The 27,703-nt window shown below is 36.1% G+C and overlaps 1 protein-coding gene and 1 long non-coding RNA gene across 6 annotated transcripts in view; one reads left to right on the forward strand and one right to left on the reverse strand.

The window, feature by feature from the left end:
- LOC106893075 overlaps window positions 1–7,873 on the forward strand; it is a 49,066-nt gene extending 41,193 nt beyond the window's left edge. Inside the window, exon 3 of the long non-coding RNA XR_001412991.1 lies at window positions 7,761–7,873. This is a non-coding gene — a long non-coding RNA (uncharacterized LOC106893075). The remainder of the gene's footprint in view (window positions 1–7,760) is intronic.
- CNST (consortin, connexin sorting protein) overlaps window positions 1–27,703 on the reverse strand; it is a 55,053-nt gene that overhangs the window by 18,814 nt on the left and 8,536 nt on the right. For all 5 annotated transcript variants that reach the window (XM_014950681.1, XM_014950678.1, XM_014950680.1 and 2 more), the window contains 7 exons: window positions 20,051–20,485; window positions 10,950–11,155; window positions 6,762–6,792; window positions 4,426–4,512; window positions 3,868–3,982; window positions 1,351–1,372; window positions 1,079–1,175 (listed from right to left, as the gene is read on the reverse strand). In XM_014950681.1, coding sequence (XP_014806167.1) covers window positions 1,079–1,175; window positions 1,351–1,372; window positions 3,868–3,982; window positions 4,426–4,512; window positions 6,762–6,792; window positions 10,950–11,155; window positions 20,051–20,435 — 943 coding nt within the window. In that variant the 5' untranslated portion in view covers window positions 20,436–20,485. The remainder of the gene's footprint in view (window positions 1–1,078; window positions 1,176–1,350; window positions 1,373–3,867; window positions 3,983–4,425; window positions 4,513–6,761; window positions 6,793–10,949; window positions 11,156–20,050; window positions 20,486–27,703) is intronic.

A 27,703-nucleotide genomic window follows, 5' to 3' on the forward strand; every position in this document is an offset into this window, starting at 1 on the left:
GGCCAAAAAAAAAAAAAAAAAAAAACCTTTAAAAAAAAAAACAAAACCCCAAAACCAAAACAACCCAACAAAAAAACCCAAAACAAACCCCACACATCCACCCCTAGTTCTAATAAAATTTGCAAAAGCAGTCTATTGGGCTGTTTTGGTGGTGGCTGGCTGACATTATATGATTCATTTGTTTTAATACGGCCTGTGACATCACCTGAGAGACACTATGGCAATCTGTGAATTGAATTTATGAAAAATGCATTGTATTTCACAAGAAAACCAGTCAATTAAAAAAATCATATTAATAACAAACTGTTCAACCTGGTGAACAGTTTCAATGGAGTCTCATTATGGCCAAAAAAAAAAAAAAAAAAGAACCTTTTTGCTCTTTTGAGAGGAGAGATAAAGCACAGCCTAAACCAACACTCTTTCCCCCTCTATCTTGATTTTAACAATTCATCAATTTGCAAATGTTTCATAAGAACTCAATGATTCTAACAAATTACTCAAACAAAACAGTCACTGCCCCAAGGCAAGAGGAGTAAAATGAAGCTGACATAAAAGTGTCTGCTGAAATATATTAACTGAAGCATGTTTTTCTTTTCAAGACTACCCAAAAGCTTCCTAATTTTCTGTGCTGTCACAGGAAATGTGTCTTTAAATCAGTACATCACATGTAATTTAAAATAATTACTAATACTTTTAACTATACTGAATCGCCACAACTCAGTATTTGTCATCAGATTACATTATACATGTACAAATTATGGACCTTATCTCTAGTTTTACAAATTTTTGCAGCTTATTAGGATGCTATAAATGCATACACATTTAAATTACATTTTTGGTGGAGGCTAGAATTACTTTAATTAAAAAATCTGAGCATCAATGACTAATTAAAAATTGCATAGTACGTCCATTGTGCAGTTGTAAAAAAAATTAGGGTTTGCATAAATGGATGAATCTGGGGGATTCCAACAAATGCTGTAGCTTCAAATGAAATAGCTTCAGAGTATTTATAGCAGTATATCAGTACAAGATAAATAGATAAAACAAATTATGCACATGTGCATATACACACACATACCTGATTCAAAAGCAGCAGTTTCACCTTCCTTTAAGTTTTTTGATTCCATTAACTGAAGCAAACAACCGCTTTCCCATGAATTTTCTGCAGCTACTAGCTGTAAAATATGAAATTATTTCCTGTAATTTTTGGAATTGAACAGGAACACTGTGACTTTTTGATACATCCAAATTTCAAACAGTTTCTATACTAAACTGGAGAGATTAATAACATTAAAGATATATTTATTAGCAATCTTTGATAAAGCAGAATTCAATTAAACAGCTGCTTACCTTATTTTTGGATGCCTGTGGCCTGCAGCAATAACGAAAAAAAGAATAAATTAAACAACTTAGCAGCAACATTCTTCATAACAAGTGTCACAGAAATCTTATAAGGCTTTGCTCTGCTTTAACATCGAACCTTTCTTACATTGAAACAGCATCAGCATGCTAAGCACACTTTTAAGCACGGATCTGTACCATATGCAAATATCATGAGAAGTCCAATTAGCCCAAACATTGCTCCACCTAATTGAGAAAACAGCCATAAGAAAATTTACTGCAATGTATCAAGCAGTCTAAATTCCTGTAGAACTTTGCGCTCCGAAGGAACTCTACCAACTCTAATCATGTAAGGACTCGGTATCTCCAAGCATTAGAAATACTGATCACTATAACAGAGATTGAGGAATGGGAGAAAACCCACAAAAGGTATTTCCCTCTCCACAGACTGTTCACATTGGGACACAGCAGTTCCCACTGATTCCACTGGGATTCACAGGTGAGTCAGCACTGCTAACAGCCAGTGCTGACTTTGCAAACTGTATAGAGATTCATGCACAATGTGTTTTATCATGCACAATCTGTCTTGCAGCCTTTCATACAGCAATGAAGATAAAACGTTGAGCGTTTTGTTTAAAGCTACTGAAAAAAAAAGCAGGAGAGACAAGAGGGAAAAGTACTGATGTTCAAATTCTAACAAAAACTTTTAAAAGTTGCAATGACTTTTAAATTTTACCATTTAAACTTCAAATAAGGGACACTCAAAACTATCTTTAAAGAACAAGTATGTCCAATATGTAGCTGCAGGCCTTGAGTGTCAGAAAAAGTTACATTACTTCCAATTACAAAAGCAAAATGCTCACATTTTCTGAGGCCTGTATGTTATTAATTAAAAAATAAAGTATAATTTTAATTAAAAAATAAATTGAGATTAAATCTTAGGAAAAAAAATATATGAAACAATAAAAGCAAACAGTCTTTTGCCTAGAGAGCGTGGAGGAGTAATAATATTAAATACAGAGAACTAACCATGGCAAATGAACACAAGCCTAAATTTTTATCAAATTGAAGGGTTTCTCAGAATAGGGAATGATGTTTCATAACTGAAATTTTGCATTTAAAAGTGAGGCTGCACAGAAGAATTAGAAGGAGAAAGCAGAGTTATTCTCAACAAGGTGACAATTGAGGTGACAATCGGGAGGTGCTGTAGTTGCAGCACCTAAATCATAATAAACTTGAATCTTAATCTTTTTATGGGCTTGCAGGGTCATGTGCAAGGAAACGTAGGCTGAGGAGCCCCGCAGGCACTCACAGTGCAATCTCTCAGTAGCAGGTTGTGGGTGTGAACATGCAGTTATGATGCTAGAGCAGCTTCCTCCTGGCGTGGAAGTGCAAGCATATGCTTTCCAGGGGCTCCCTCCCAAACACAGTCACGTTACAAATAAACAATTCCTGCCTGGGTTCTGGCAGCCAGCCTGGGGGTTTTCAAACTTCTGTATGGTCGCTCAGAAGAAAAAAAACAATGTGGACGCCCAATTATATTCTCTATAAACAGCAGCATCATTTTGGCTTTTGTTGCATCCAGACTAAGCCAATGCAAATGTATTTGAAAAATTCTCCCTCCCCATCTGATTGCAAGTGTCTTCCCTATCACAAGTTGGTCTTTTCACAGCCTTTGAATGTGGTTTGTTTCCTTATTATTGTTGGCTCATCATTTTTCAGTGGCAGCTGATAGAAGTTTTTCTATCTGTCCCTTAAACTCAATGTCTAGCAGGTAGGACACTCACTGATGAAATAACAGATCTTCTCCTTCCTGATGGTTATAATCCCCTACATGTATCTGTCCAGAAGAGCATCCTAAGTGCTGCCCAAAAGTTAGTGATACTGTGATATACTGATTCAGGAGGCTGACACATCAGGCAAAGCAGGTATGAACTAAGATTTCACCACCTTTCAGAACGCTGCCACTAGTACTAGGGAACTACAGAATCGTTGCTTCATAGTGTTTATGCAACCTATATGGAATCAACAGAAGATAACAAGAATGACTTGAAGCATTAGGGAATTATCCTAAAACATGGAAAGTTTGGGAATAAGATCTTATAAGGTAGATGTGACTGTTGGAGTCTGAGATCTTGGGCAATTGCATTTTAAAACAATTATTAAAACAATAGGTACAGATGCAATCACCACCATCAGTTCTATAGTCTCTCTCTTCCTAAATTAACACTACTCAGTTTTCACTTTCGATGAAAATACTTATAAATTGACTCAAAACTCTATTTCTGGCAAAGTAATGATTTGCTGAAAACAGCACAGATCTAGTCCTTTCCTCAAACCACATTAAAACATGGAAACATTTTAGTTACTTATCCAAAAGAATCACCACTTTATAACCAAATTCCCTGAAGTCAACCGGATGGAACTTTCATTTTGAGATCAACTATTTTGAAACACCTCTACTGGCAAGTAGACAACAGTTGTGCTAACTGTACTGGAAGGGTAATAATATATTCTTATACTTACTGTTGATGCGAAGAGCAAACTCTAGTAAGCTTTTCCAACTCTTCACCACTCAGTTCTTTAGCTGAATTCCTCAGTGTTGTAACTGGACTATGAACTGCTGTTTTCCATTTTCTTTCTAAATTAAATCAAAATAATTTTTACACATAGTATTATAAAAGAAGTATTTATCCTAAAACATGTATGTGAAACTCTTCTGTGTAAGCTCTACAACCTTGTTTCAGACTATGCAAAAAAGCAATGTGTTTTTTCACAACACATTTTATTTTCATCACATCAGATTCACCAACCCTAAACAAAAAATTAGTCCAAATCAACTGTGGATCAAAGTCTCAATTAATATAATAAATAATGACAAACTATTTGTACCTGTTTCATTAGATGTGTGAGAAGAAATCCAAAGCAGGAATACTTTTCTTGTAACAAGCTCAGAGAAATTCTGATATAAATGCTGCTTTTGTGATGTAACATTTTTAAGCCCGAAAAACGTATATTCTATTATTCAGAAACACAAACCAAATCAAATCTTTCTTCTACCATGTTAGTTTAGTCTGTACTCACCCCACTGCTCCTGTATGGAAGAAAGATTTGCAAGCAGCTGTTCATGATACAGTTTTTCAAGCTGAATGAACTTCATTGCCTTCTCATCTGAATGGAAGGTTAAAGAAAAATTCATATATATATGGGCACGTTATGATCTATTTACATTTGGCGCCATATTTGAAAGGGTAATTATACAAATATGAATACACATCTCGAGAAATACAATTATATGTCAATAGCCATAACTAACTCAAAATACAGCTCCTTTCTACTACCCATCTGGAGATAGCACATTTAAAAAATTTCCCCAACAAACTTTCAAAAAATACCCTCCTCCTTTTTCAATTATTGTGTGCAATGCTGTTGGACAGCTGAGTTCACCTTTTGTCTTCGTTCTGAAGATTCTGCTTACTTTTCTTCTATATGGAAAACCTTTCACCTTAGAGTAATCAATATATTCACAAAGGTATACTGATAGTTAATATTTTCTAATAGTCAGGATAATTCTAGTTCCATTAAGCACGAGTTGTTACTTGTTCTGTTTAAAACCACACTTTGTCAGCTATTTGAAATCTAATTCTACAGTATAATGAGAATGGAAATACAATGAATGAGGTTCTTAGTAATATAGATAAATTATTTTCTATTATTCATGCTAATTAAAATACTGGAGTAATTATTACAAAAACACAACCAGTACTTGTTATTCTTGTTAGCCTCATGCAATTACATTAATGGAAAGAATATTCTCTGCCTTCAAGAAATCTGTTATTAGAGGCAGAATTACAGATCAGAGGGATAGCCCTAGAGGATCACAGCAACAAACCATGAATTATTGTGAATATGAAGTTCTACGCTGGATGAATTAAAATGCCTGCCATGGATAATTAATATAGTGCAACATGATCAAGCAAGTTCTTTATTAACATCAGGAAACTGATGGTTGCAAGTACAGAGGAGATATGCTTCATAAATATGTATTATATAGTGGTGTTGAATTCCACACATCAGGTCTACACTGCAATAAAAGTATTTCCTTTGATCAGCTTTAAATGCAGTGCACTTCGATTAAAGCAACTGCTATGAAAGACAAACAACTGTCTTTCTATCACACTGTTGAATGCATTTTACATTTACTGTATTTCCCCCTGCAGAGCCATATAATTTACTACAGAATTTCTCCATTCCTTTAATTTGTGCTGTGTATTTTGGATCTTCCGATGGAAGCTTTTGAATTAGGATGAGCAAAACAGAAGTACAATCTTCTAAGACAGTGAAGGATATTTTATTTTACACATTGCTTTTATAATATTGCGACAATTATTTCCCTGGTTTTCTACTACAGGGTAATGTAATTTGGCTAGGTTTCCAGGTTTCTTGTGCTTTGTTATTTAACCATTATAATTACCTTTTTGCTGTATTTTGTTTGTAACAAATTACATAATAAAGATATAATCTGTATGCACAGGTTTTGTAACTTAGAACGCACGTTAGTGAATCACATAGACCTTCAGGGCTTACCACTCCTGCCTCTTCTTTTTATAGTCTGATAATTTTCCTTTAAAAGCAAACAGAGGAAAACCCAGTCCACCTTTTCTAAAAATATAATTTCACTTTAAGGTTTAATATGATTATCCTCTCCTTCAATTACTGAAATTTACCACAGTAATTAGCATCAGTTCAGCTATTATGATCTTTTGACCAAACTTACTTCTATTTATCTAGTAACAAATCAAAATAACCTGGACCACTGAACTAGCTGTTCCCAGAAGCAATCACCCATAGTTTCCTACGAGAGTTTCTCAAACTACCTTGATACAATTTTGACTAATCAGCATTTGCCAAAGAACATGTTGTTATTGTTTGCAGGTTGCTGATCTCCCTTAGCTCAGGGTGTTTGGTATTTTTATTCTAATCTAGTAACTTGTAGTACCTATTCTAATCAACTGTTGTGATAATTTTGTTCTCACTATAATAGTGCCCTATTTGATATAATAGAACACATACCCTATCTAGATTGGACATATTCCCATTTACTAATACTTAAACCAGAACTTTTCCTATAAAAACAGAAGTTCTTTGAAAATATTTTCTTACTTCCTTGCATGTGCACAACTACTAATGATCATATCAGTACAGCTTTTGGAAGTGGATTTATTCCTTAACTCATATTCCAGCTGTCTGATTTAAGAAAGACTTGCTAACATATTTTATCATGGATAAATTACTGCTGTTTGCTTCTTTCTAACTCTGATCCACAATCTGTCAGTCAACAGTAAAGCATTTGTCTTTTATGTTTTATCATGCCAGATTATTTTAATATTGCATAACATTTTTTCCAAGTAAAAGGATACATTCCTCCTCTTGAAAATAGGTCTCAGCTATCTGCAAAAGTAAAAAAAAAAAAAAAAAAAGTAAAAAACTAGGATTCTGTAATTGTCATGAGACTGTTAAGGATACAGTATGAACTTTTAATTACAGTTTTAAACATTTGTTTTGCAGGTTCATATTTAAATTGAACAAAATGCAAATCTTCGGTCTAAATGCATGTATTCTTATTCTAGGAAAGATAGTTAAAAAGAATATCAAACAACAAAGAAATATGAAGTCCTTTCTCACAAATGGATTTACCCAAATGCTAGTTGGGTTTTATCTTGTAACAACAACAAACATTTATTTCAGAAACTTTTTTGATGATCATATTAGAAAGTTTTAAAATCACCTAGAACAGAAGTATCATGTTTACTGATATGAGCTGAAGAGTTTGAATTCTGTTTGAATTCTGAATTTTGACCAAATTAAGATCATTACTGAGCTCTCCCAAGCATTACAGTACAGTGTGATAAAATGGAGAAACAGAGGTTTCCTGACTGGTGAGAAAAGAATGATCTTTGGATAAAAGACACTAAAAATATCACCTATCGCAGCATCAGACACATGCCAACGACCTTCCTGTTTTTAATAAATATTTACAATAAATAATTGCAATAAATATTTCAAATACATAGAATTTGAAATATTTACAATATGAATATTTGGAATTAATGAGATAAACATAAAAGGACTCAAATTCTCTTTTTTTTTCCTGTATTACTCATAATGCACCCACAGAAGCCAGACAATACCATTGCAGCAGCCTTCTGCTACTTCCTTTCCTGGAGCTGCTCTTCTGTGTTAAAGAAATTTAAAGATCCCCTGCCTCATGTCAGTTCTTGGTATCTGAAGTTCTTCAACAAAAGAACAAGTAATAGAGTTAAGCCAGATGGCAGTTTTTTGATTTGCAGTGTCGTTTTTATGGCGTGGAACAAATCTAAGGCTTTTTCTCCTTATGTCTCCTTATATTTCTCTAACAGAACAATTAAAATTGGATTTGTAACAAGACAGCTCTGCCAAAGACAACCATTGACAAAAACTGCTAAAATCACAGTTCTTCAAGACTCCTCTTAGATGGCTATTGAGTTAATACAGGTAAGTCAAAACAAAGAAATACCAGGGAGTTGACATATGAAATAAGCAAACTTTACCTGTTGCATTTAGGGATCAAAGTGCTAAGGAGCTTTAATATAGAGAACAAAAGTTTCTCAAGTAGTTACTGAGGACCAGGAAAAATCAAACATAAGACAGACTACATATAAAATACCTAAGTCAGACATTAAATGCTGCTGTAACAGCTGCTGTTTCAGCCAATTGCTAGGAATGGAACACGGGATCCCAAAACCAAGTATCCAAATACAGTCAAAAAATGAGTATGTTTCCAATCAGAATTTCACTTTGAGTTAGTGGTGGGGAGTGTTATAGAAAAAATAGAGCTGATAACTGGAAAGGAAAAGGTGTAACACTGTATAGAAGAGCTAACGTGGTAACCAAAACATTTTTCCGCTAATTCCTCCCTGTTGACAAATAAGCTTTGAGCTTTACAACGACAAAAACTTGTGTTTCCTAGAAGACTGGACAGGCTTTCCTAGAAAGCTACGGAATACTGATGGCTTTGCTTGTAAACACAATAAGGTCCAAAAATTATAAACCTCAGAAGTAAAAATATTTTGTTCTACAGAACTCTACAGTATCAGTGACCTTTACAAGCACTAACTAACCAGTCTTCAGGGACAGTGAATGTTGGCAGTCTTCCTATTTGCTACGTACGATGTGGCAAGGGCCACGCTTGCAAAATGTGTCCAGTAATTGCCGATACCCTGATGCTTGAACACTCAGGTTGAAACACCTCCAATGCCTTCAGTGGGATCACACAAACTATTCAGTCGCAAAATCTTTGGGGCCTATCAATTTAGGTGCTCATAATTTGAAAGGCTTAACAAGCGGTCACTTTAGTAAGAGTCTAAAGACAATTGCTCAAAAAAGACAGCAGCTTGATGGAAGAGACCATATTGTGAGTTGCGTATTCCTGGCTCTCAGCCTTATTACTAACCACTAGACCATTCTAAGCCCAGTACCTCCAAAAGAGAATTGGTAAGTGACTTCTAAGGTTCTTTATTTGCACGTTTTGTCCGCTATCCACAGGAACCTCCTAAGGATTTCTGGAGCTGCCAAAGCTCTGTATCTTTGTTTTATATGTAAGTACTGCTCAGTTTCTGTAACAACTGCTACACAAATCACATGAATCCCATTCAAGACAGGAAAAAATTTACATCCTATTTTTAATTAAAAGTTAACCCTTAGAACAGCCCCTAACAACCCACAGCCTTTAAATATTTAATATATCCTACTAACAATGCGGATTGGTAATACTCCAGAACATCTCACACAGCTCTTTATTTTACATTGAATCTTGTCACATAGAATAAAAAGAAAATGTGATAGAAGAGTATTTGCTAGACTTAGCATAAAATTAAGTGATTGGCGGGCTGTATTAGCAATCTGAAAAAAAAACCCTGAAGATTACAGTTTAATTCACTGGAAAAGGAAAAAAATAAATTCTTAATAGAACCACTTTACATGAAAAACATGAACGCTATCTTTAAAATTGTTCAGTTTTTTCCCCAGATTAAAAAGTGTGTTATTATCCTTGTAAGTCTTGTTAGGTTTCTTTCAAACACTCCATTACAAATCCCTTGATATTTCTTAGGAAAAAAGAGATGGTGTTTGACTGCATGTTTGAACCTGGAAATACAGAGTCTGTTCTCAGTTTTGTCACAGTTCCTGTATGACTTGCAAAAGGTTGTTAAAGGTTGTTACCCTAAGGGTTTGGCTTCCTCATCTAAAAAGCATCAAACAGAATTCACATGTCATGACTGATGACAATCCTTAATGTTTGTAAAGTGTTTTGAAGTTTTGCCCTGTGTTGTTTTCCAAAACAGATTTTTGTACTGACTCACAAATGACCACCAGATCTGGTGTAGCTAAAAGTACAAATGGTTAACCCTAATGCTAAGTTTCAAATAGATTGAGGAATGATATGAAATATCTTCACTCAAACACAGATAAAAAAAAAAAAAAAAAAAAAAACTGATTTAAATTCCACCACTGCATCAAGCACAAGTTCCACCCTGCACCTGGGAAATTCTCCAACAATCAAAACCCTGACCCCAGAGAGCCACAAAAAAGAATTGTCCAAAATGTTTTTTTGAACTTTTCTGATAAATGGGGGGTTTTTTCCTATTTTTTTGCACCAACTAATGCTTTGATTTTTTTAGTTTTCTAAAAAAAAAAAAAAAAAAAAAAAGATGCAAATGATCTATAATTTGCATTATTAAAGAGAAGCTTATTTCTCAAATACAATTGCTGATTTATATCAGAGAATAACAATGCAGAGGTGTCATCACAGTTTAGAAGTTTAAAATATCAGTCACCCAATTTTCCACAATAAAGATAATTCAACTACATCAAATCAGACACTTTATAGTAACTACATATATATAGCCTATATTAGACACTATAGACAAACAAAAAGTCTTCTAGTCCACTGTTAGTCTGACACAACTAAACTGTAAATTAATACTGCATCAAGTCCTATCCATTTATTCATCTTGCATCGTAATCTCTAGAAAAAAACAGATTGCTTTTCAAATCACATGGTATTTCCTTTGGTCTTGCAGGTATGGCAACTATGCTATTAAAAAACATACACTAAGAAACTGTGAATCTTAGCATTCATGCATTACATTACTGCTTGGAAGAAGTTCGGAACAGTAAAAATAATTCCAGATTTAAAATGTTATTTACACATCAGCTGTCTTGTATCTATACAAATCTTATGTCTTACAAATCATATGTAAGATGTGTTGATGAAGAGTGATTTTCCTAAATCTTCCTGTCAAGCTAGAATTTTATCATTTGGAAAATTAGAAAAACCATCCTTAAGAGTTTCCTTTAATTGCAGAATATAGTTTCAAGGCAATTTATAATTTTACATATATTAGAAAAATCTTAGAGGATATATTGGTCTTGATCACCAGTTATACATCAAAATATCCTGTCCAGGTATGAATAGTGGTGTATGTTGAATTAATGTATTCTTTTCCTAATGAATAAAGGCCTCAGATAAAAGCAAATTTGTTGCAACACCCGAGAAACAAAGAAAGTACCTGATGGAGACACAGGGGCAGTGTCTTTGAATCCATCTGCTCAACCTCTTCCCGGAGCAAAGAGAAAAGGGACTGCAACGTTTGTTTTTGTTCTTTTTGGTGAAAGTTTTCATTTGTTTCAACAGCACCTTCAGCATGCACAGAATCTGTATCTGTTATAAGAGTAATTTCCTCCTTGATTGCTGTGGTTCCCACTGTAGGAACTCCTTTAAAAAGAACAAGAACTTAGATTAGGATTCAAAAAATACATCAAGTTGCTTTCTTAGGAAACTTCAATACAAAAGCTATGAATAAAAACCTAGTATCTTAAATACCCTGCAAGTAAATAAAATACTGGTCTTAAGAAAATTGTGATAGGTCTGTCTCAGTGTCATCTCACCAACCCGCAAAAACAGTAACATACATTAGGTATTTTTGTACACTTCTAACAGGGATCTGACTTTATTTTGGGCAAAAAAATGCCCCACCTAGTCTAAACTGTTCATCCGAGTTATTAATAAGAGACCAGGTTGACCTAAAATAAATAACATTGTGACTGATATTACAGCTTTAGCTAAAAAATTAATACTTGCATCCAAGTGGACAAAATTCTTTGGTAAGACCAAGTTGTAATACAGCAGAGGCAGAAAGCAGGGTTGCTTGCAACACAGTTTTGCTCAAAAAGGGCAAAAAGATACGCAAGGAGAGCGTGAATGAGGTTCTTAGTTGGTCTCTTCACTCCTGCCAAGGAGCTTGCACAGGGAAAAGTCCTGGGAAGGAAGGATGGAAGGATGGATGAACAATTTGACCTGTTCTTCAGATGATAACACCGAGGCTCCTCACAGTGACAACAGGATCTCAAATGACAGAAAAAAGCAGATGATGACAGTGGGGGATTTTATCATGGAGGACAGATGTCCAGGGGGACCATCCTGCTGAGTGAAAAGGAAGATCCCCCTAGATAGTTGGATAGCTTATTTGAAAGTCCAGGGAAGAAGCCATTAGTGGTGACAGTACCAGTATGTTGGTAACAATGACATAAGGGCTGAATTTAGCCTCCAGAACTTCTTATTCTGCAGAAAACTATGTTCTCCATGGTACGTTCCCTGGCAGCCCACTGTTGCCTGTATCCAATTTTACAGAAGTGGAAAAAGTCAGACATGCAGGTGGAGGACTGGCAATATAGATGGAGGATAACATAAAGCGTAACAGTATAGCAATAGTACAGGAAATACTTTCTCGGTGCAAATCCCATGTTTTATTGTAGAAAAAGCTATATTTGTTGTATATTTCTGATCATGAATATGATAGTTACCAGGAAATGTAACATGTGATTAGGGAAAAAGTGTAGAGTAGGCAGTAGCAGTGGGAGAAATCAATTGTTCATATATAGACTGGACCAGTTTCTCACAAAGATCACAGAATAAAGGCAATAAATGGTAGCTTCCTATAATGCAGAGTCCAGAAAACCACAGTTTATTCCACCAATTCATGAGCAATTTTATTTTTTTTCCCTAAAATAACACTGAAGTTAATACATTCACATAGGATTGAACTTTAGAAAAAAATAATCCCATAATTAAAAAAAAAAAATTAGAGAATTTGGCCACTGAAATATGGACAATAGACTTTTATAAACTGAAGTTATGATGACTGTTAATTCTTCCCCAACTACATTCATTTTTCTGAAAATCATGTTATTTAAAAGCAGGACAGAGGTGGGCTCTGTTTCAAGTAACCATCACACTTTACAGTTTCTACAGCTTGGGCACTCAGCATATTTCAGGGTCCCTCATGCATTACAACTGAAAGCCCATAGTGATGATTCAGGTTTAATATTTAGGAGCTTAAGAAAGGCATTAGCTTGTCCACTGAAGGCTCCACTGTTCCATTTTTGGTTATTTTAAACCCTTTGTTGAGCAAAATATCCAGGTCAGGAGTACTAATAATCTCTGTGGGTGGCTATTTCCACAGGGCTTGTTGCCCTCAAATTACTCCCCTGATTCTGAAGCAATGCCTTACATCTCTTCAGGTTAACTCTACCTTGTTCTATTTTAAACACAAGACAGTATTGTGCCTTAGTAGCAATATAACCAAGAACTTTTACTGAGATAGAAACACTTAGTCATGCTAGTCCGTAACATCTTTATGGTGAAATAAGACCACTATTTATTTTTTTTTTTCCTCCATGTTCTTGAAAAGGGCACACATCACTGCTTTTTCCCGGAATCAATCAATATTACTTTCCAAAGCAGTATTTTGGGTTTTTTTTCTTTACTGAAGACTAGTATCTTACATATATTTCTGATACTTTAAGAAACAAGGATTAAGTGTTTTTACTTTGCAAAGCATTGCTATTTAAAAAACATCTTGTTCTATACTAGAATGGAACCAAAGCCTTTATGAAAATAAATGTGAAAAAACCACAGAAGATATCACAGAATCAAAGAAAGGTTACAGTTGGAAGGGACCTTAAAGATCATCAAGTTCCAACCCCCCTACCATGGCAGGGACACCTTCCACTAGACCAGTTGCTCAAAGCCCCATCCAGCCTGGCCTTGAACATCTCCAGGGATGGGGCTTCCACAGCTTCTCTGGGCAATCTGTTCCACTTTCTCACCACCCCCATAGTAAAGAATTTCTTCCTGATATCTAATCTAAATTTCTTCTCTTTCAGTTTAAAACTGTTAGCCCTTGTCCTGTTGCTCCACTCCCTGACAAAGAATCCTAGGTACTGAAGGCTGCTATAAGGTCTCCCCGTGGCCTTCTCTTTTTCCAGGTTGAACAATCCCAACTCTCTCAGCCTGTTTTCACAGGAGAGCTGCTCCAGCCCTCTGATCATCTTTGTAACCCTCCTCTGGACCCGCTCCAGCAGGTCCGTGTCTTTCCCGTGCTCAGGACTCCAGAGCTGGACACAGTACTCCAGGTGGGGTCTCACCAGAGTAGAGGGGTAGAATCACTTCCCTTGACCTTCTGGCCACCCTTCTTTTGATGCAGCCCAGATCAACTCTCCAATGGCCAGAGCACTCACGAGGAACGTGGCAGAGAGCTGGGTTCAAGTTTGTGCTCTGCCAGACTCAGAGGTTTCAACTGACATCTTCCACACCCAGCTGTGTATGCCAAGGTTTCCCTAGACACAGGGAGAAGCAAACTTTCTCGAAATTCCCCCTAAGAGTTCACAGAAGGAGCGTCAAGTTTGCAAAAAGTTCAAATTTTGACAAACCTTGTGAATAAAAATGACGAGCATTTTTCAGTGCATCTCACCTTTCTTTTTTGTTTTGTCAGTACTGCAAATATATGAAATTAAGATGCTCTTGCACCTGCCTGAGAATGAGTCAGAGGTGCAAGTATGAGGTATTTGCTATCAAATAAAGCTATAGAAATAAAATTATTTAAAAATTTAATTTTAATTTTCACATTCCAGTAGCATTATCTTAAGTGACCAGTAACAGAACTTTCTAGTACAGAAAACATATGGTAATCTCTTTTTTTAAACATTCTTTGGTGCTCAGTACCATAAAGCTGGTTCAGACTGATTCATTCAAGAACGAGTAAAAAACGAAGAGACAAAAAAAAAAAAAGACTAGCAATTATTTAAAAATATATTTCATTTCTAAGAGAAGTGATTTTAAAACTGGAGTGTTGGCAGTAAAGATAAACTGAGCAAGCTCAAAATCTTGTTTAGTGAGGCACAGAACCCTAAATAAAATTACATTGCTTGACTTTTCACATAATTTGACCAATTTATATTCATATATTTCATTTGCTGCAACACCAGTTTCATCCCAACCATTCCACTTTCTTCCCCCACCTTCAAGCTGTTCCAAGAAATAAATTGAATATTTTACAGGAAAAATGTATGTGGCAGAATTTAACTTGGGGAAAAGTGATTAAGCATAAGATACCATGCTATACTGCATTCAGGAATGACACAGTGTGATTTTACAATATTATGTCACTAGTTATGCCACAATTGATCTTTTGGAAAAAAATGAAATTATTTTCAGAGAACAGGAATAATTTGAAGTCTGTATTTACAAAAATACATTGAAGCAGATGACACTTCATGAATCACTGTCTCTACTGCACTAAAGTTAGTATGATTCATTACAAGGAATCTAAGTATGAATAATCACCAAAGTTTAAATTTGTCAATTGAAATTTATATCTCTTCTTTGATCACCAGTGTCCTCCTTAAGCAGATATAATCATTGTCTACTCAAAACTCTTATTAGTATACAAAAACAATGTGAGTGACATTTGGGATCTGGAAGCTACAGACTTGTCAATTTCCTCTAATACATCTACTGCAGCATCAGGAGAGCTAAAAGGAGGTTCTTCTTCAAACAACATATATTTCTGATACTTTAAGAAACAAGGATTAAGTGTTTTTACTTTGCAAAGCATTGCTATTTAAAAAACATCTTGTTCTATACTAGAATGGAACCAAAGCCTTTATGAAAATAAATGTGAAAAAACCACAGAAGATATCACAGAATCAAAGAAAGGTTACAGTTGGAAGGGACCTTAAAGATCATCAAGTTCCAACCCCCCTACCATGGCAGGGACACCTTCCACTAGACCAGTTGCTCAAAGCCCCATCCAGCCTGGCCTTGAACATCTCCAGGGATGGGGCTTCCACAGCTTCTCTGGGCAATCTGTTCCACTTTCTCACCACCCCCATAGTAAAGAATTTCTTCCTGATATCTAATCTAAATTTCTTCTCTTTCAGTTTAAAACTGTTAGCCCTTGTCCTGTTGCTCCACTCCCTGACAAAGAATCCTAGGTACTGAAGGCTGCTATAAGGTCTCCCCGTGGCCTTCTCTTTTTCCAGGTTGAACAATCCCAACTCTCTCAGCCTGTTTTCACAGGAGAGCTGCTCCAGCCCTCTGATCATCTTTGTAACCCTCCTCTGGACCCGCTCCAGCAGGTCCGTGTCTTTCCCGTGCTCAGGACTCCAGAGCTGGACACAGTACTCCAGGTGGGGTCTCACCAGAGTAGAGGGGTAGAATCACTTCCCTTGACCTTCTGGCCACCCTTCTTTTGATGCAGCCCAGATCAACTCTCCAATGGCCAGAGCACTCACGAGGAACGTGGCAGAGAGCTGGGTTCAAGTTTGTGCTCTGCCAGACTCAGAGGTTTCAACTGACATCTTCCACACCCAGCTGTGTATGCCAAGGTTTCCCTAGACACAGGGAGAAGCAAACTTTCTCGAAATTCCCCCTAAGAGTTCACAGAAGGAGCGTCAAGTTTGCAAAAAGTTCAAATTTTGACAAACCTTGTGAATAAAAATGACGAGCATTTTTCAGTGCATCTCACCTTTCTTTTTTGTTTTGTCAGTACTGCAAATATATGAAATTAAGATGCTCTTGCACCTGCCTGAGAATGAGTCAGAGGTGCAAGTATGAGGTATTTGCTATCAAATAAAGCTATAGAAATAAAATTATTTAAAAATTTAATTTTAATTTTCACATTCCAGTAGCATTATCTTAAGTGACCAGTAACAGAACTTTCTAGTACAGAAAACATATGGTAATCTCTTTTTTTAAACATTCTTTGGTGCTCAGTACCATAAAGCTGGTTCAGACTGATTCATTCAAGAACGAGTAAAAAACGAAGAGACAAAAAAAAAAAAAGACTAGCAATTATTTAAAAATATATTTCATTTCTAAGAGAAGTGATTTTAAAACTGGAGTGTTGGCAGTAAAGATAAACTGAGCAAGCTCAAAATCTTGTTTAGTGAGGCACAGAACCCTAAATAAAATTACATTGCTTGACTTTTCACATAATTTGACCAATTTATATTCATATATTTCATTTGCTGCAACACCAGTTTCATCCCAACCATTCCACTTTCTTCCCCCACCTTCAAGCTGTTCCAAGAAATAAATTGAATATTTTACAGGAAAAATGTATGTGGCAGAATTTAACTTGGGGAAAAGTGATTAAGCATAAGATACCATGCTATACTGCATTCAGGAATGACACAGTGTGATTTTACAATATTATGTCACTAGTTATGCCACAATTGATCTTTTGGAAAAAAATGAAATTATTTTCAGAGAACAGGAATAATTTGAAGTCTGTATTTACAAAAATACATTGAAGCAGATGACACTTCATGAATCACTGTCTCTACTGCACTAAAGTTAGTATGATTCATTACAAGGAATCTAAGTATGAATAATCACCAAAGTTTAAATTTGTCAATTGAAATTTATATCTCTTCTTTGATCACCAGTGTCCTCCTTAAGCAGATATAATCATTGTCTACTCAAAACTCTTATTAGTATACAAAAACAATGTGAGTGACATTTGGGATCTGGAAGCTACAGACTTGTCAATTTCCTCTAATACATCTACTGCAGCATCAGGAGAGCTAAAAGGAGGTTCTTCTTCAAACAACGCATAGGAGATACCTTGGAACTACTGACTCCACGACACCAAAATGGACTCAAAAACCAGGTGACAAATTCATTGTAAGCTATTACAGTCTACCAACTCCTACTTGGGGAAGTCCTGAATGGAAAATTGCTGATGACAAGGAAAACAGACGAACAAATCACTACCTCTTTGCCTTGTCCTTTTACCCTCCCATCCTCTATTGGCCACTGTCAGGGGGAGGATACTGCCCTAGGATACTGAAGATATACCAGGTAAATCTTCACCCAGATATAGTGGTTCTTAATCTTGCATCTCAGTCAACTGATCTTAGGGAGCTAAGATAATTCTAGCTCCAATGCATTGGAAGGATATAATGAAACATAATAATCAAATAGTTTAAATATTTGCTTATAAAGCATAAAAGGTTATGAGGGTTTCAAATGCACTGCGAATACTTGCTCTTTCTTCTAAAGTAAAAACATATGTTCAGAGCAGAAGATGGGATCACCAATCTTCTCCTGAGCAAGTCCTAAATAAATGAAAACAAGCAAAATGTAGTTTTCCATAATCCAGGTTCATTGGCTTAGTCACTAGCAAGAGAAGAAATATGAACAGCATGCTTTGTAAGTCAAATACAATCTTTTCCAGAATGGCAACATTTAACAGCAGCCCTAACAGGTTTGCTTGGCGGGAAAGAGGAGAAGATTCATAAAGCCTTTCTTTAGCTACAAGTCGAAGCAACTCACCCATGATTCCTTGATAGTTGAAAATAAAAATTAAAAAAATATCACCATAATACATGCCATGCAAGTATTTAGTTTGTGATTCTGGCTTGCTTTTGTGACACTGCTATCACCCGCTCAAGGATCTTCCACTCTGGTTTGATTATTCTCTCCTTTATCACTGAGTTGGTATAAAGGCAAGCAAGCTAGTTTAGTTCTTTTATGTAGAGGGGTACTTAGGGATGGATTAAAATAGCTGGTGTTAGAAATTAAAAGGACTATCACTAAAATAAAGACATTTACAACATGAAGAAATTGTAACACAATCATTGCATTGTGTGAAAACAGGAGAACCATCACGTGAGAACCTCTGAAAAACTAAATGTAAATCTGCCCTTAAGCAATGGGACATACAATGTAATTTTATACTTTGATCTTTCTATAACAGCCGATTTTCTTTATTAATAAGTAGTAAAGTTTGTTCATAGGAATTCAAGAAAACTTTTAAATGACTTTTGTAGGTAGGACATTTTCTGTTGTGGTTTTTTTACACCTCTAGATTTTTCCATTAAATTTTCTCTATTTCAGCTTTCTGCTTTTTTCCTTAAAATTGCCATCTACTGTGCAAAGCTTGTTTTGCGGTACTTCTGCATCAGTTGATTGCATTTATAAAGAAGAATACAAATGGATGGAAAGATAATACAGGTGGAGTTTAACTTTCAGTGTTTGGGAGAATTTTTCCTTTTCTTCTCATCATGCTTCAGATACTTCTGTCCACACGTCTGTGTCACGTTTCATCAACTTGTTTTTTGTTATTCCCATCATACACATGACTGGTTCTCAATTACTTCTGCCAATCTCTTTTTTTAATTAAGTATTTTCTTCTATTTTTAGACATTAAATCTACAGTTGAAATATATAGTTAATGACTTTCTGCATAATTTAATAAGAACTCATTCTTCCTGTAATGAAAGATTTCAGGATCTTCTTATCTCTACTAGAAAACAAAATTTTTCTCTTCTAGATTTTACCATTAAGTATAAGATATGGAATGCAAGGCTTCCTTCCTTTCTTTGCCTATTTTTTTAATCCTTTCAGATTATCATCAGTTTTCAGATTAGGCCATAAAAGACTTGCCATATAGCATGAACACTGTATTTTAAAAGTAGCTATTTTAAGTAGCCAAATTCGTCATCCTCTCAGTCTTTAGACAAAAAAAAATACATGGGGGAAAAAAAAAAAAGCTGGCATAATTGAATTATTCCAAGCAACTTTCAAAGATACACTGATTTTAATTAATATATTTGCAGCACTGTGACACATAAGCTTTATGATTTATGGCAAAACCCTAATATAATAACGCATTGTGTTGATGCAGACAAATCCTACGCATTCAAAAAGGGAAGAAGCATCTCAAATAAGAATATGTAATAAAAATTTACATTTTCCTTATCCAAGTCATATCCAAAAGATCTAACGGAAAAGTAGGAACACATTTGTTAAATAGCTCATTACTGAAAATGCATATCCTCGAACTACCTGAGTCCTGAAAAATATAAGTAAATTTTGACAACATCAGGCCAAGATCAAGCTATTTGATACTCACACTAAGATTGAAAAAATCTTGACACTGGATGAAGACACCAGAGTCTTGCACTCAAGCACAATGTTTAAATGAACAAAATCACGTTGCCTGAATTTCTAGCTATTCTGATTTGGAAGTCAGCCCAATTTCCATACTGAAACTCTGCACCTCCCTCTACTTCTGCTTCCTTAATTTGTTCATTTTGCTATATAACCAATGTTGAAATACAGAAAGTGAAAACATCTAGAACTAAATCTGATTTAAGACTATTAACAGTTCAGACCCTCATGTCCCCTCCAAAAAAAATTCAGTGAAATTTTAAAAATAATTAGTGTAACAACTAAAATATATCTTTCTTATTAGTTCACAGATCAGAACTACAGTGTTATTATTTTAAGTAAACAGAACAAAAATATTTTTTTATAAAGTACCTTTAGATTTTTTGGTGGAGCTTCTTTTGCTTCTTGGACTCCTTTTTCCACCTGGATGCTTTTCTGTAATAGGCTTTTCCTCCAGCTGGGGGTCCATATGGGCATTTACAGATCTCTCAGTTTCACCTTCCTTGCAGCTTGGGGTACAGTCTCCACTCTCCGTATTCTCATTGTTATTGATGCTGTCCTGCTCACCTTTAGCCTGTCGTCCCATAGCAATGCTACTACTGGTCAGAACCTCATTCCCATCATTGTCAAGTTGATTTTCATTTTCATCAGCTGAAGAAACCAGATGAGATGCCAAGCTTTCTACCCTATAGTCAGCAGGAAGACTGTCCTTTGAGTCTATTTGTAGATCATTTGGTGGAAATTCTCTGTCATCCATTAGAGCGTTACTTGTTGAACCACTTATTCTCCCTCCAAATATTTTTAGACCTAAAAATAAAACCAGAAGCAGCATTTATAATACGTATATTAGAATTGATAAATAACCTTGTACTTAATGCCAGCCAGCAAAGAATCACATTAGCCTAGTGATACAGTTTAAAAGTACGGGGAAATTCTTTCAAACAGTAATCCATTGCCCCATTGTAAGTCTTAAAGCAAAGTATATCTACAATCAAAAAACTATCAACTTGTATTTTTATCCAATTATAATCGATTCCAGTTACCTAACCAATAGCATAGCTGATCTTTACAGCAGTGCTCACAGTGTTATAGCTGAGGTAATGAGAAAAACAAAGAGATAAACAGAACCTCCCCACACACCACCCCCCTTCAAGTCCATGGCAAAACAAAAGCATTCTTGTCACATAAGATCATAGTTTTCCTGAAATAAATCAGGGAGGAATAAAAGCAGAACAACTTTTAATTCTGTCAGTGATGGTATGACATCAAATATGCAGACAGATTAACTCTGTTACAGGAATTAGATACAAATAGAACCTGTTTATTGACTCAGATTGTCACTTTATTTTCAAGAAAACATTCAATGTCTTCAGTATACACAGAAGCAGATGGTTTGTTAATAAAAAAAACCTAATCCCCCACCTACTCTCAGCAGGGGTCAATTTTCCCTTTTTGTGAACATGCAACTCTAATCAACGCTGCAGTTAGATGCATATTCACAAGAAAAAAAGGGTAACTCTTAGCAGCAGAGTTATACAGTACTTATCCAGGACCGTTATTGTATCGGTTCCTATCTTCAGCTTTTAGGAGTGTGGCAATACTACTGGTTTAACTTAACAACTATATAGATGAAATACAGCTGCATTATCTACATCACATTAGATCTATTTTAAATAGCAAAGCCAAAAATCAGCAAGCGCTCCTGTATTATAGAAGAGCTTATACAAGCCTCCTACAGCAGCTTCCTATCCTTTCCTTTAAATAAAAAGGCATTTTAGGAAACCTGTCTTCACCAGGCTTTCTTCAGTCTTACAGCCTGGTATATACAACTGAAATATCTCACATATTTAACAAGTGTGCGTTTCATTTAATGTTTCATTTTATTTGCTAGAAGAATTCAAATTGCAGAAAAATGGAAAAAAATGCCTTAGAGCATAAGTAGGTTTTCTTTCAAATACAGAAGCATGTTTCTGTTAAAGATTACTTAAAAGATTTTCCCAAAATTATTCCTCCACAAGCTCTGAAGTTGGTAAAAGGACTGGAAAAATTAAAATGTCACTGCTGTCTTAGAGAAGGACAAGGAGGAGGATTCAGAGAGCTACAGGCTGCTCAGCCTCACCTAAATCCCTGGAAGGTGATATAGCAAGTAATCCTAGAAACCGTTTTCAAACATGAAGGACAAGAAGGTCATCAAGAGCAGCCAGTGTGGATTTATGATGGGTAAATAGTGCTTAACCAACTCAATAGGCTTCTACAAAAGAGGTGACTGGCTCAGCAGAGAAGGGGAGAACAATACATACTGTTTACCTTGAATTTGGTAAGGCTTTTGACACTGTCTCCAAAAACATCTTCACAGACAAGCACATGAAATACAGACTAAAGAGCCACTGAGGCAGACTGAAAACTGGCTGAACATCCAGGCCCAGGATGTCAAGATCAACCAAATTAAGTCCATCTGGAGGCCAGTCACTAGTGGTGTGCATCCAGAGGTTGACAGCGAGGCCAGTACCATTTAATCTCTTCATTAACGATATGGGTGATGAACAGAGACGACCCTCAGGCAAGTTTGCAGATGATACACCAGATGGTTGTGCTGCCATTCACAGGGGCCTTGACAGGTTGCAGAAGTGGGCTGACACGAACTTCACACAGTTCAACAAGAAGTACAAAATCTTGCACCTGGGAAGGAATGACCCAATGCACCGATACACACTGGGGACCACCCAGATGGAAAGCAGCCCTGCAGAAATGGACTTGGGGCAACAACTGACCATGCGACTCCAGGCTGCATTAGGAAGAGCAGATCAGGGGAGCCGATCCTTCCTCTCTACTCAGCACTGGCAAGGTATACCTGAATCCAGTTCTGGGTTCTCCAGTCCAAGAAAGAGATGGACTTACTGAAGCAGGTCCAGCACAGAGCCACAAAGATGACTGAGGAGGCAAGGCTGAGAGAACTGTGATTGTTCAGCATGTGGAAGGCTCAGAGTTAAATCAACACACATAAATGTCATATAAACAAATAAAGATGACTGAGTCAGACTCTTCTTGGTGGTATCCAGTGGAAGGGTAAGAGGCTATGGACACAAACTGAATAAAAGAAACTCTGGTGAAACATAAAAAGAAGTTTTACTTGTAAGGGTGACTGAACATTGGGACAGGTTTCCCAGAACAGGCTGTGGAGGTGCCATCTTTGGAAATATTCGAAACCCATCTGGTCATGGACCTGAGCAACACACTCTAGCTGGCCTTTCTTTGAGCAGGGATGAAGGGTAGAAGGGGTGGAGTGAGGCTGGACTAGACAATCTCCAGAGGTTCCTTCCAAGATTAACCATCCTGTGACTCTATGCCTCTGAATGGTGGGATCATGAATTAGACACAGGCCACATCACAAAGAAAATTCCTTCTGTATCTACTTTTCATACAAGGTTTAAAGTATTCTTTATTAAAACATTCATATAAAAAAGCAAATTTGCTAGTTCTTAGGGGTGAAAACAGGTGTAAATCATATGTTCCTTTTACTCAGACACTATGTTCTTAAGTCAAATGTATTTTCCCATTTATAGGATTAGGTGGGAACAAAAAGGATGCAGGACTGCAGAGGTGAAGAGGACAGTACAGAAATTATCCTGTGCTCATATCCATACCAGCCACTACAATTGCTGCTGACCATCTATGCTGTTAGGGTGCACAGCCAGTAAATCCTTTACAGCATTAATTCTTCTAAACTGTTCACTCCTCTTTCTTCACTACTTTCAATTATTCTGGTTCTCTGTGACTGCCCTCTACACCTGTCTCAAAATATTTTTTTGTTAGCATTCCTGAAGAGCTTATTTCTAAAGACTTTATTATTAAAATAACATAAATTTTGCTGAGCTAACAGTTTCCTGGACACATATTAACATCACCTTTAGTAGTCTACCCCTTCTTAGTAAAAGTTTACTTCTCCTCCACTTATGTATTCCTGGGCTCCTCCATCAAATACTGTTCTACTGGTTTTACAGGAGCGGCAAGACCTGGGCAGCTACACCTACCCTCAGATAAGACTTCAATTGGCACATGCTCTGTAAAGATTAGGAATCGGAAGGTTACAAGGCCTGCGTGCCAGTAGCATCAAGAAGAATGTTCTAGGAGCTCCAGGGAAGCATGCAGAGGGTGACAAGCCTCCATGAGCCGGGCAACACAAAAATCAGCACCAACTAGGACAACTGCATCTCTGCTTCCAACCTGAAGAACATAACTATTTCCAGCCATACCAGTCTAACAAAAGACATTGCCATTCCTATAGCATGTAAGCTGCACCAGGGGAGGTTTAGATGAGACATTAGGAAACATTTCTTCAGTGAGAGAGTGGACCAACACTGGAGCAGGTTCCCTGGAGAAGTGGTCAATGCCCCAAACCTGTCAGTGTTTAAGGGGCATTTGGACAACATCCTTAGCAGTGGGACTAGATAATCATTATAGGTCCCTTCCAACTGAAACATTCTATTCTAGAAGAACAATGAATTGTACACTAGAGACATAAGTCATACTTTTCTTTGGCAGCCAAATACGAGAATTAGCTTTCCTTGAGCACTACAAAGAAGGGAGCTCTGGAGGAGGTACGTATCTGGAGAACTCATCTGTTCATTAGAAGGATGCTCCTTAATCAAGCCCTTTCTCTCAAAAAGAGTTAAACACGAAATGAAAGGTTAAAAGAAGGACAGACCTTAATGAGAACAGCAAGAATCAGAACTAGAAAGATACTATTTATAGACACCACACTATATTTACGGTGATTTATTGATAAGTGTTCTAAATAATTAAAAAAGAACAATAATCACAAAACCATGTTAAACTTAAAAGGTTCAGTTTTTACTTTTCCTAGCACATGAAATAATAGCTACTGCTGCCAGCCCCAGCTCATAGATTAAATAATGTATCAAACAAAAGAGGTTGAAGTAAATTGCCCAAAGCCAAGAAGGAATTAGTTTTAACAGCAATAATTAAAAATCAGGATGCTCTACCACCACTCTCTTGCTTCTATCACTAGACAACAGTTTATCCTTTCAACATCTATCACAGGGAAACAGAAACTTGGATGCATTTGAACAAGGTGTTTCCTATTAGATTGTGCAAAATGAGGAAAAGATGCTTTTGACAAGTGGTACTTTCTATAGAGGAAGCTAACATTTTGATAGAAAAACATTAACTCATTTCCTTTGAATGTGTAGCTAAAATGATAGCTGCTCTTTGGCTGAGAGGCTGGAGAGCTTCTGCAGCTAGCAGAGATCAACATTTCTTGGTTTATTGATTGAAATGCCATATTTCTCCAAACTAAAGTAGCCCTGAAAAATCTTTTTCTTTCTGCAACCCTTATGACTCTTTAGAGAATGAAAATCCAGGAAGAGCTAGTTCAAAGAGTTTAGAAGAGCCTTGGCCTTGATCTTTTAAAAGGATTCCCCCCCACACCACAAGATGAAACTTTTTTCCCTTCCTGGTTTTCAGTGTTGCTAAACGCTAGTACTGTTGGCTTTACCAAGGCACCAGGCAGGTACCAAAGTAAAGCTAAATCCTGTGAGAATGAACTGTAGCTCTGTTTAAAACCACAAGTAGAAACACTAATTTATAAATAAAATTGGAATTTAAATCACTAGTAATTTGAAGTATATTTAACAGACTATTAACATGCAGTTACTGTATTTACTGGTTTGCCATTGAAATGAACTGAAATGAAGGTGCCAGTGAATGAAAGTGCTTCAGTTCCAGTTGCCATACAGACTCCTGCAATTAGCATATATAATCATGGTGATTATAGCACAAATCGAAAAGAAGATGGAAAACAGTTGCCAAGTGGCTAAAAGACAAAGTCTGTATTGAAAAAGTTTGTTTGCTTTGGGAAAAACTACGTACACTATAGAAATATCATGGTACTGACTTATATTTTAAATCAATTTCAATTTTAAAAAGCCTGTGCTCTTCAGTGTTCTCTTTCATGTACTTCATATGATTTCTTATAATTGCAAGATCTTTTTCAGTTGTTCATTTTTGTGTGTGTACAGAGCCTTTCTTCCATCTATCGTTATTAAGGAAACATAACCTTAAATACAGTTGTTTGGACTGTATTCTGAAAAAAAGGGAAGAACTGGGATCTTTCCTGACCTGGCACAGACGAAATTTGAAGAGGGCATTAAAAAAGCAACGCCAAACCAAACCCACAAACAATACCCCCTTCCCCAGACTGTCATAGAGACACAGATCCTCTATCCGGGAAAGCTGGTGGGTTTTGCAAATGCTTACTGAATATACAGCAAAGTATTTCATTTACTCATCTCAGAAGTATCTTACAGAACAGATCAAGGTCATAACACCACATCTGCTGGCAAAAGGCTAGAAAGGTTCTAACATTTCAAAAGTTCATGGCAAATCATTTGTTTATTCCATTTGACTGCCTTCATATAGCTCCTCTGCCAAAGACACTATTTTCCCCCCTCTCTAATGCCATTTAATTATTGTATGTTAATTAGGGAGATTTAAGTCTTAATTCTTTGAAAGTCAATTTCCCCATTCTACCACCTATATTGTTCTATTCAAATTGAATGGCCATTTCAGCTTGGTTCCTAGTGTTGCTTCTACTCAACCTTTTCATTAACTTCAATGATAACACACAATACCTATATAAAAATCTACAGTTAGAAGCAGTCATTAGAATTTTTTAGGATTTGATTCAAAATTAATTGTAGCAAGCAGTGCTCCAAAAGGAGTAACACAAAATTCACTAATAGAAACAAAATACATTGTATCTTTTGAATAAACAACGCACATCTATATGAAATAGGGATTAACCGGTCATCAGTTCTCATGAACAGCATTTCATAAAGAGATACCAAACAGCAAACTGACCACGACTCCAAGTGGTGTTTTTTCTCTCCTAAGATATAATTCAGCAAGTGTTACAAGCACAAGAGAATTCATTATGTCCTACCAGACACTGATCAATTACAGCCAAGTATTTTTGTTCTGTGTACAATATCCAAGAGGCACACAAATAAGAGAATCTAGATTACAGTGAGGTAAAAGTTTTAGAGCTGTCTCTTCCTTTCTACACCCAGTAACGTTTATTCAGCCTAGAAAAGATTGCCATATAAACAACCAAACAGGCTGTCTAGAGATGTCGTGGAATCCCCACCCTTTTAAAGAAGAAATTAAACATGTCTTGGGTTTAATGACTGGTAAAAAATACATAATACCTAGGACTAAGGGAATTTAATTTTCTTAATTGTTGCAATGTTTTTGCCTCTTTTTTTTATTTTTTATTTTAAATACAAGCAGCTTCACAAATCCTAGAGAAAAAAATAATCACACCAATTCTGTGAAAAGGAAACTGGATTGTTTTTAAACCATTATTTTTACAGAGTTGGTGCTCCTAACACAACAACAACAAAGGGAAACTGTAGAAATACTGAAATTTAAAGAATGACTAAACCTAACCCACATATTTCTTAAAAACACCTGTTGATCTTCCTGATACCTGGGTGTAAAGATACGTTACAAGATCACATTTGTATGTTAGTATCTTATTTAATACTGATAAATATGAAATTCTAAAATTAACACAAACCAAGGTAAAAACTATCATGTCTATATAAAAATCAAAACCTGTACTGCAAATTCTTATTATTGCACATTAATTTCCACACACAAGGAAGAACGTTGATCTCATTTTATTACATTTACCAACAAAATGAAGATGCAGCAATGGAGAGGAAACTCTAGATGACGGAGCAGCTAGATGCCACTATCTAAAACTACATACAACATACCATTACGAGTTCATTAGCTTGCAAGAAAAAGGACAACACCTACTATGCTGTTACAGGAGCTAATAAACAAAAAGCCTATATGTGCAATTCTCTACGACTGTTTGCTGCTTCTGCTCATATGGAAGCCAACATACACCTAAAGTAACTTGGAGTATTATCTCCAGATTGCTTCAGAGTGCCCTTGCCTCACCACAGTCAAGAAAAAAAAACAAAAACAACAGAGAAA

The sequence above is a fragment of the Calidris pugnax genome, unplaced genomic scaffold, assembly GCF_001431845.1.
Source record: "Calidris pugnax isolate Ruff unplaced genomic scaffold, ASM143184v1 scaffold24, whole genome shotgun sequence".
NCBI classification, from domain to species: Eukaryota; Metazoa; Chordata; class Aves; order Charadriiformes; family Scolopacidae; genus Calidris; species Calidris pugnax.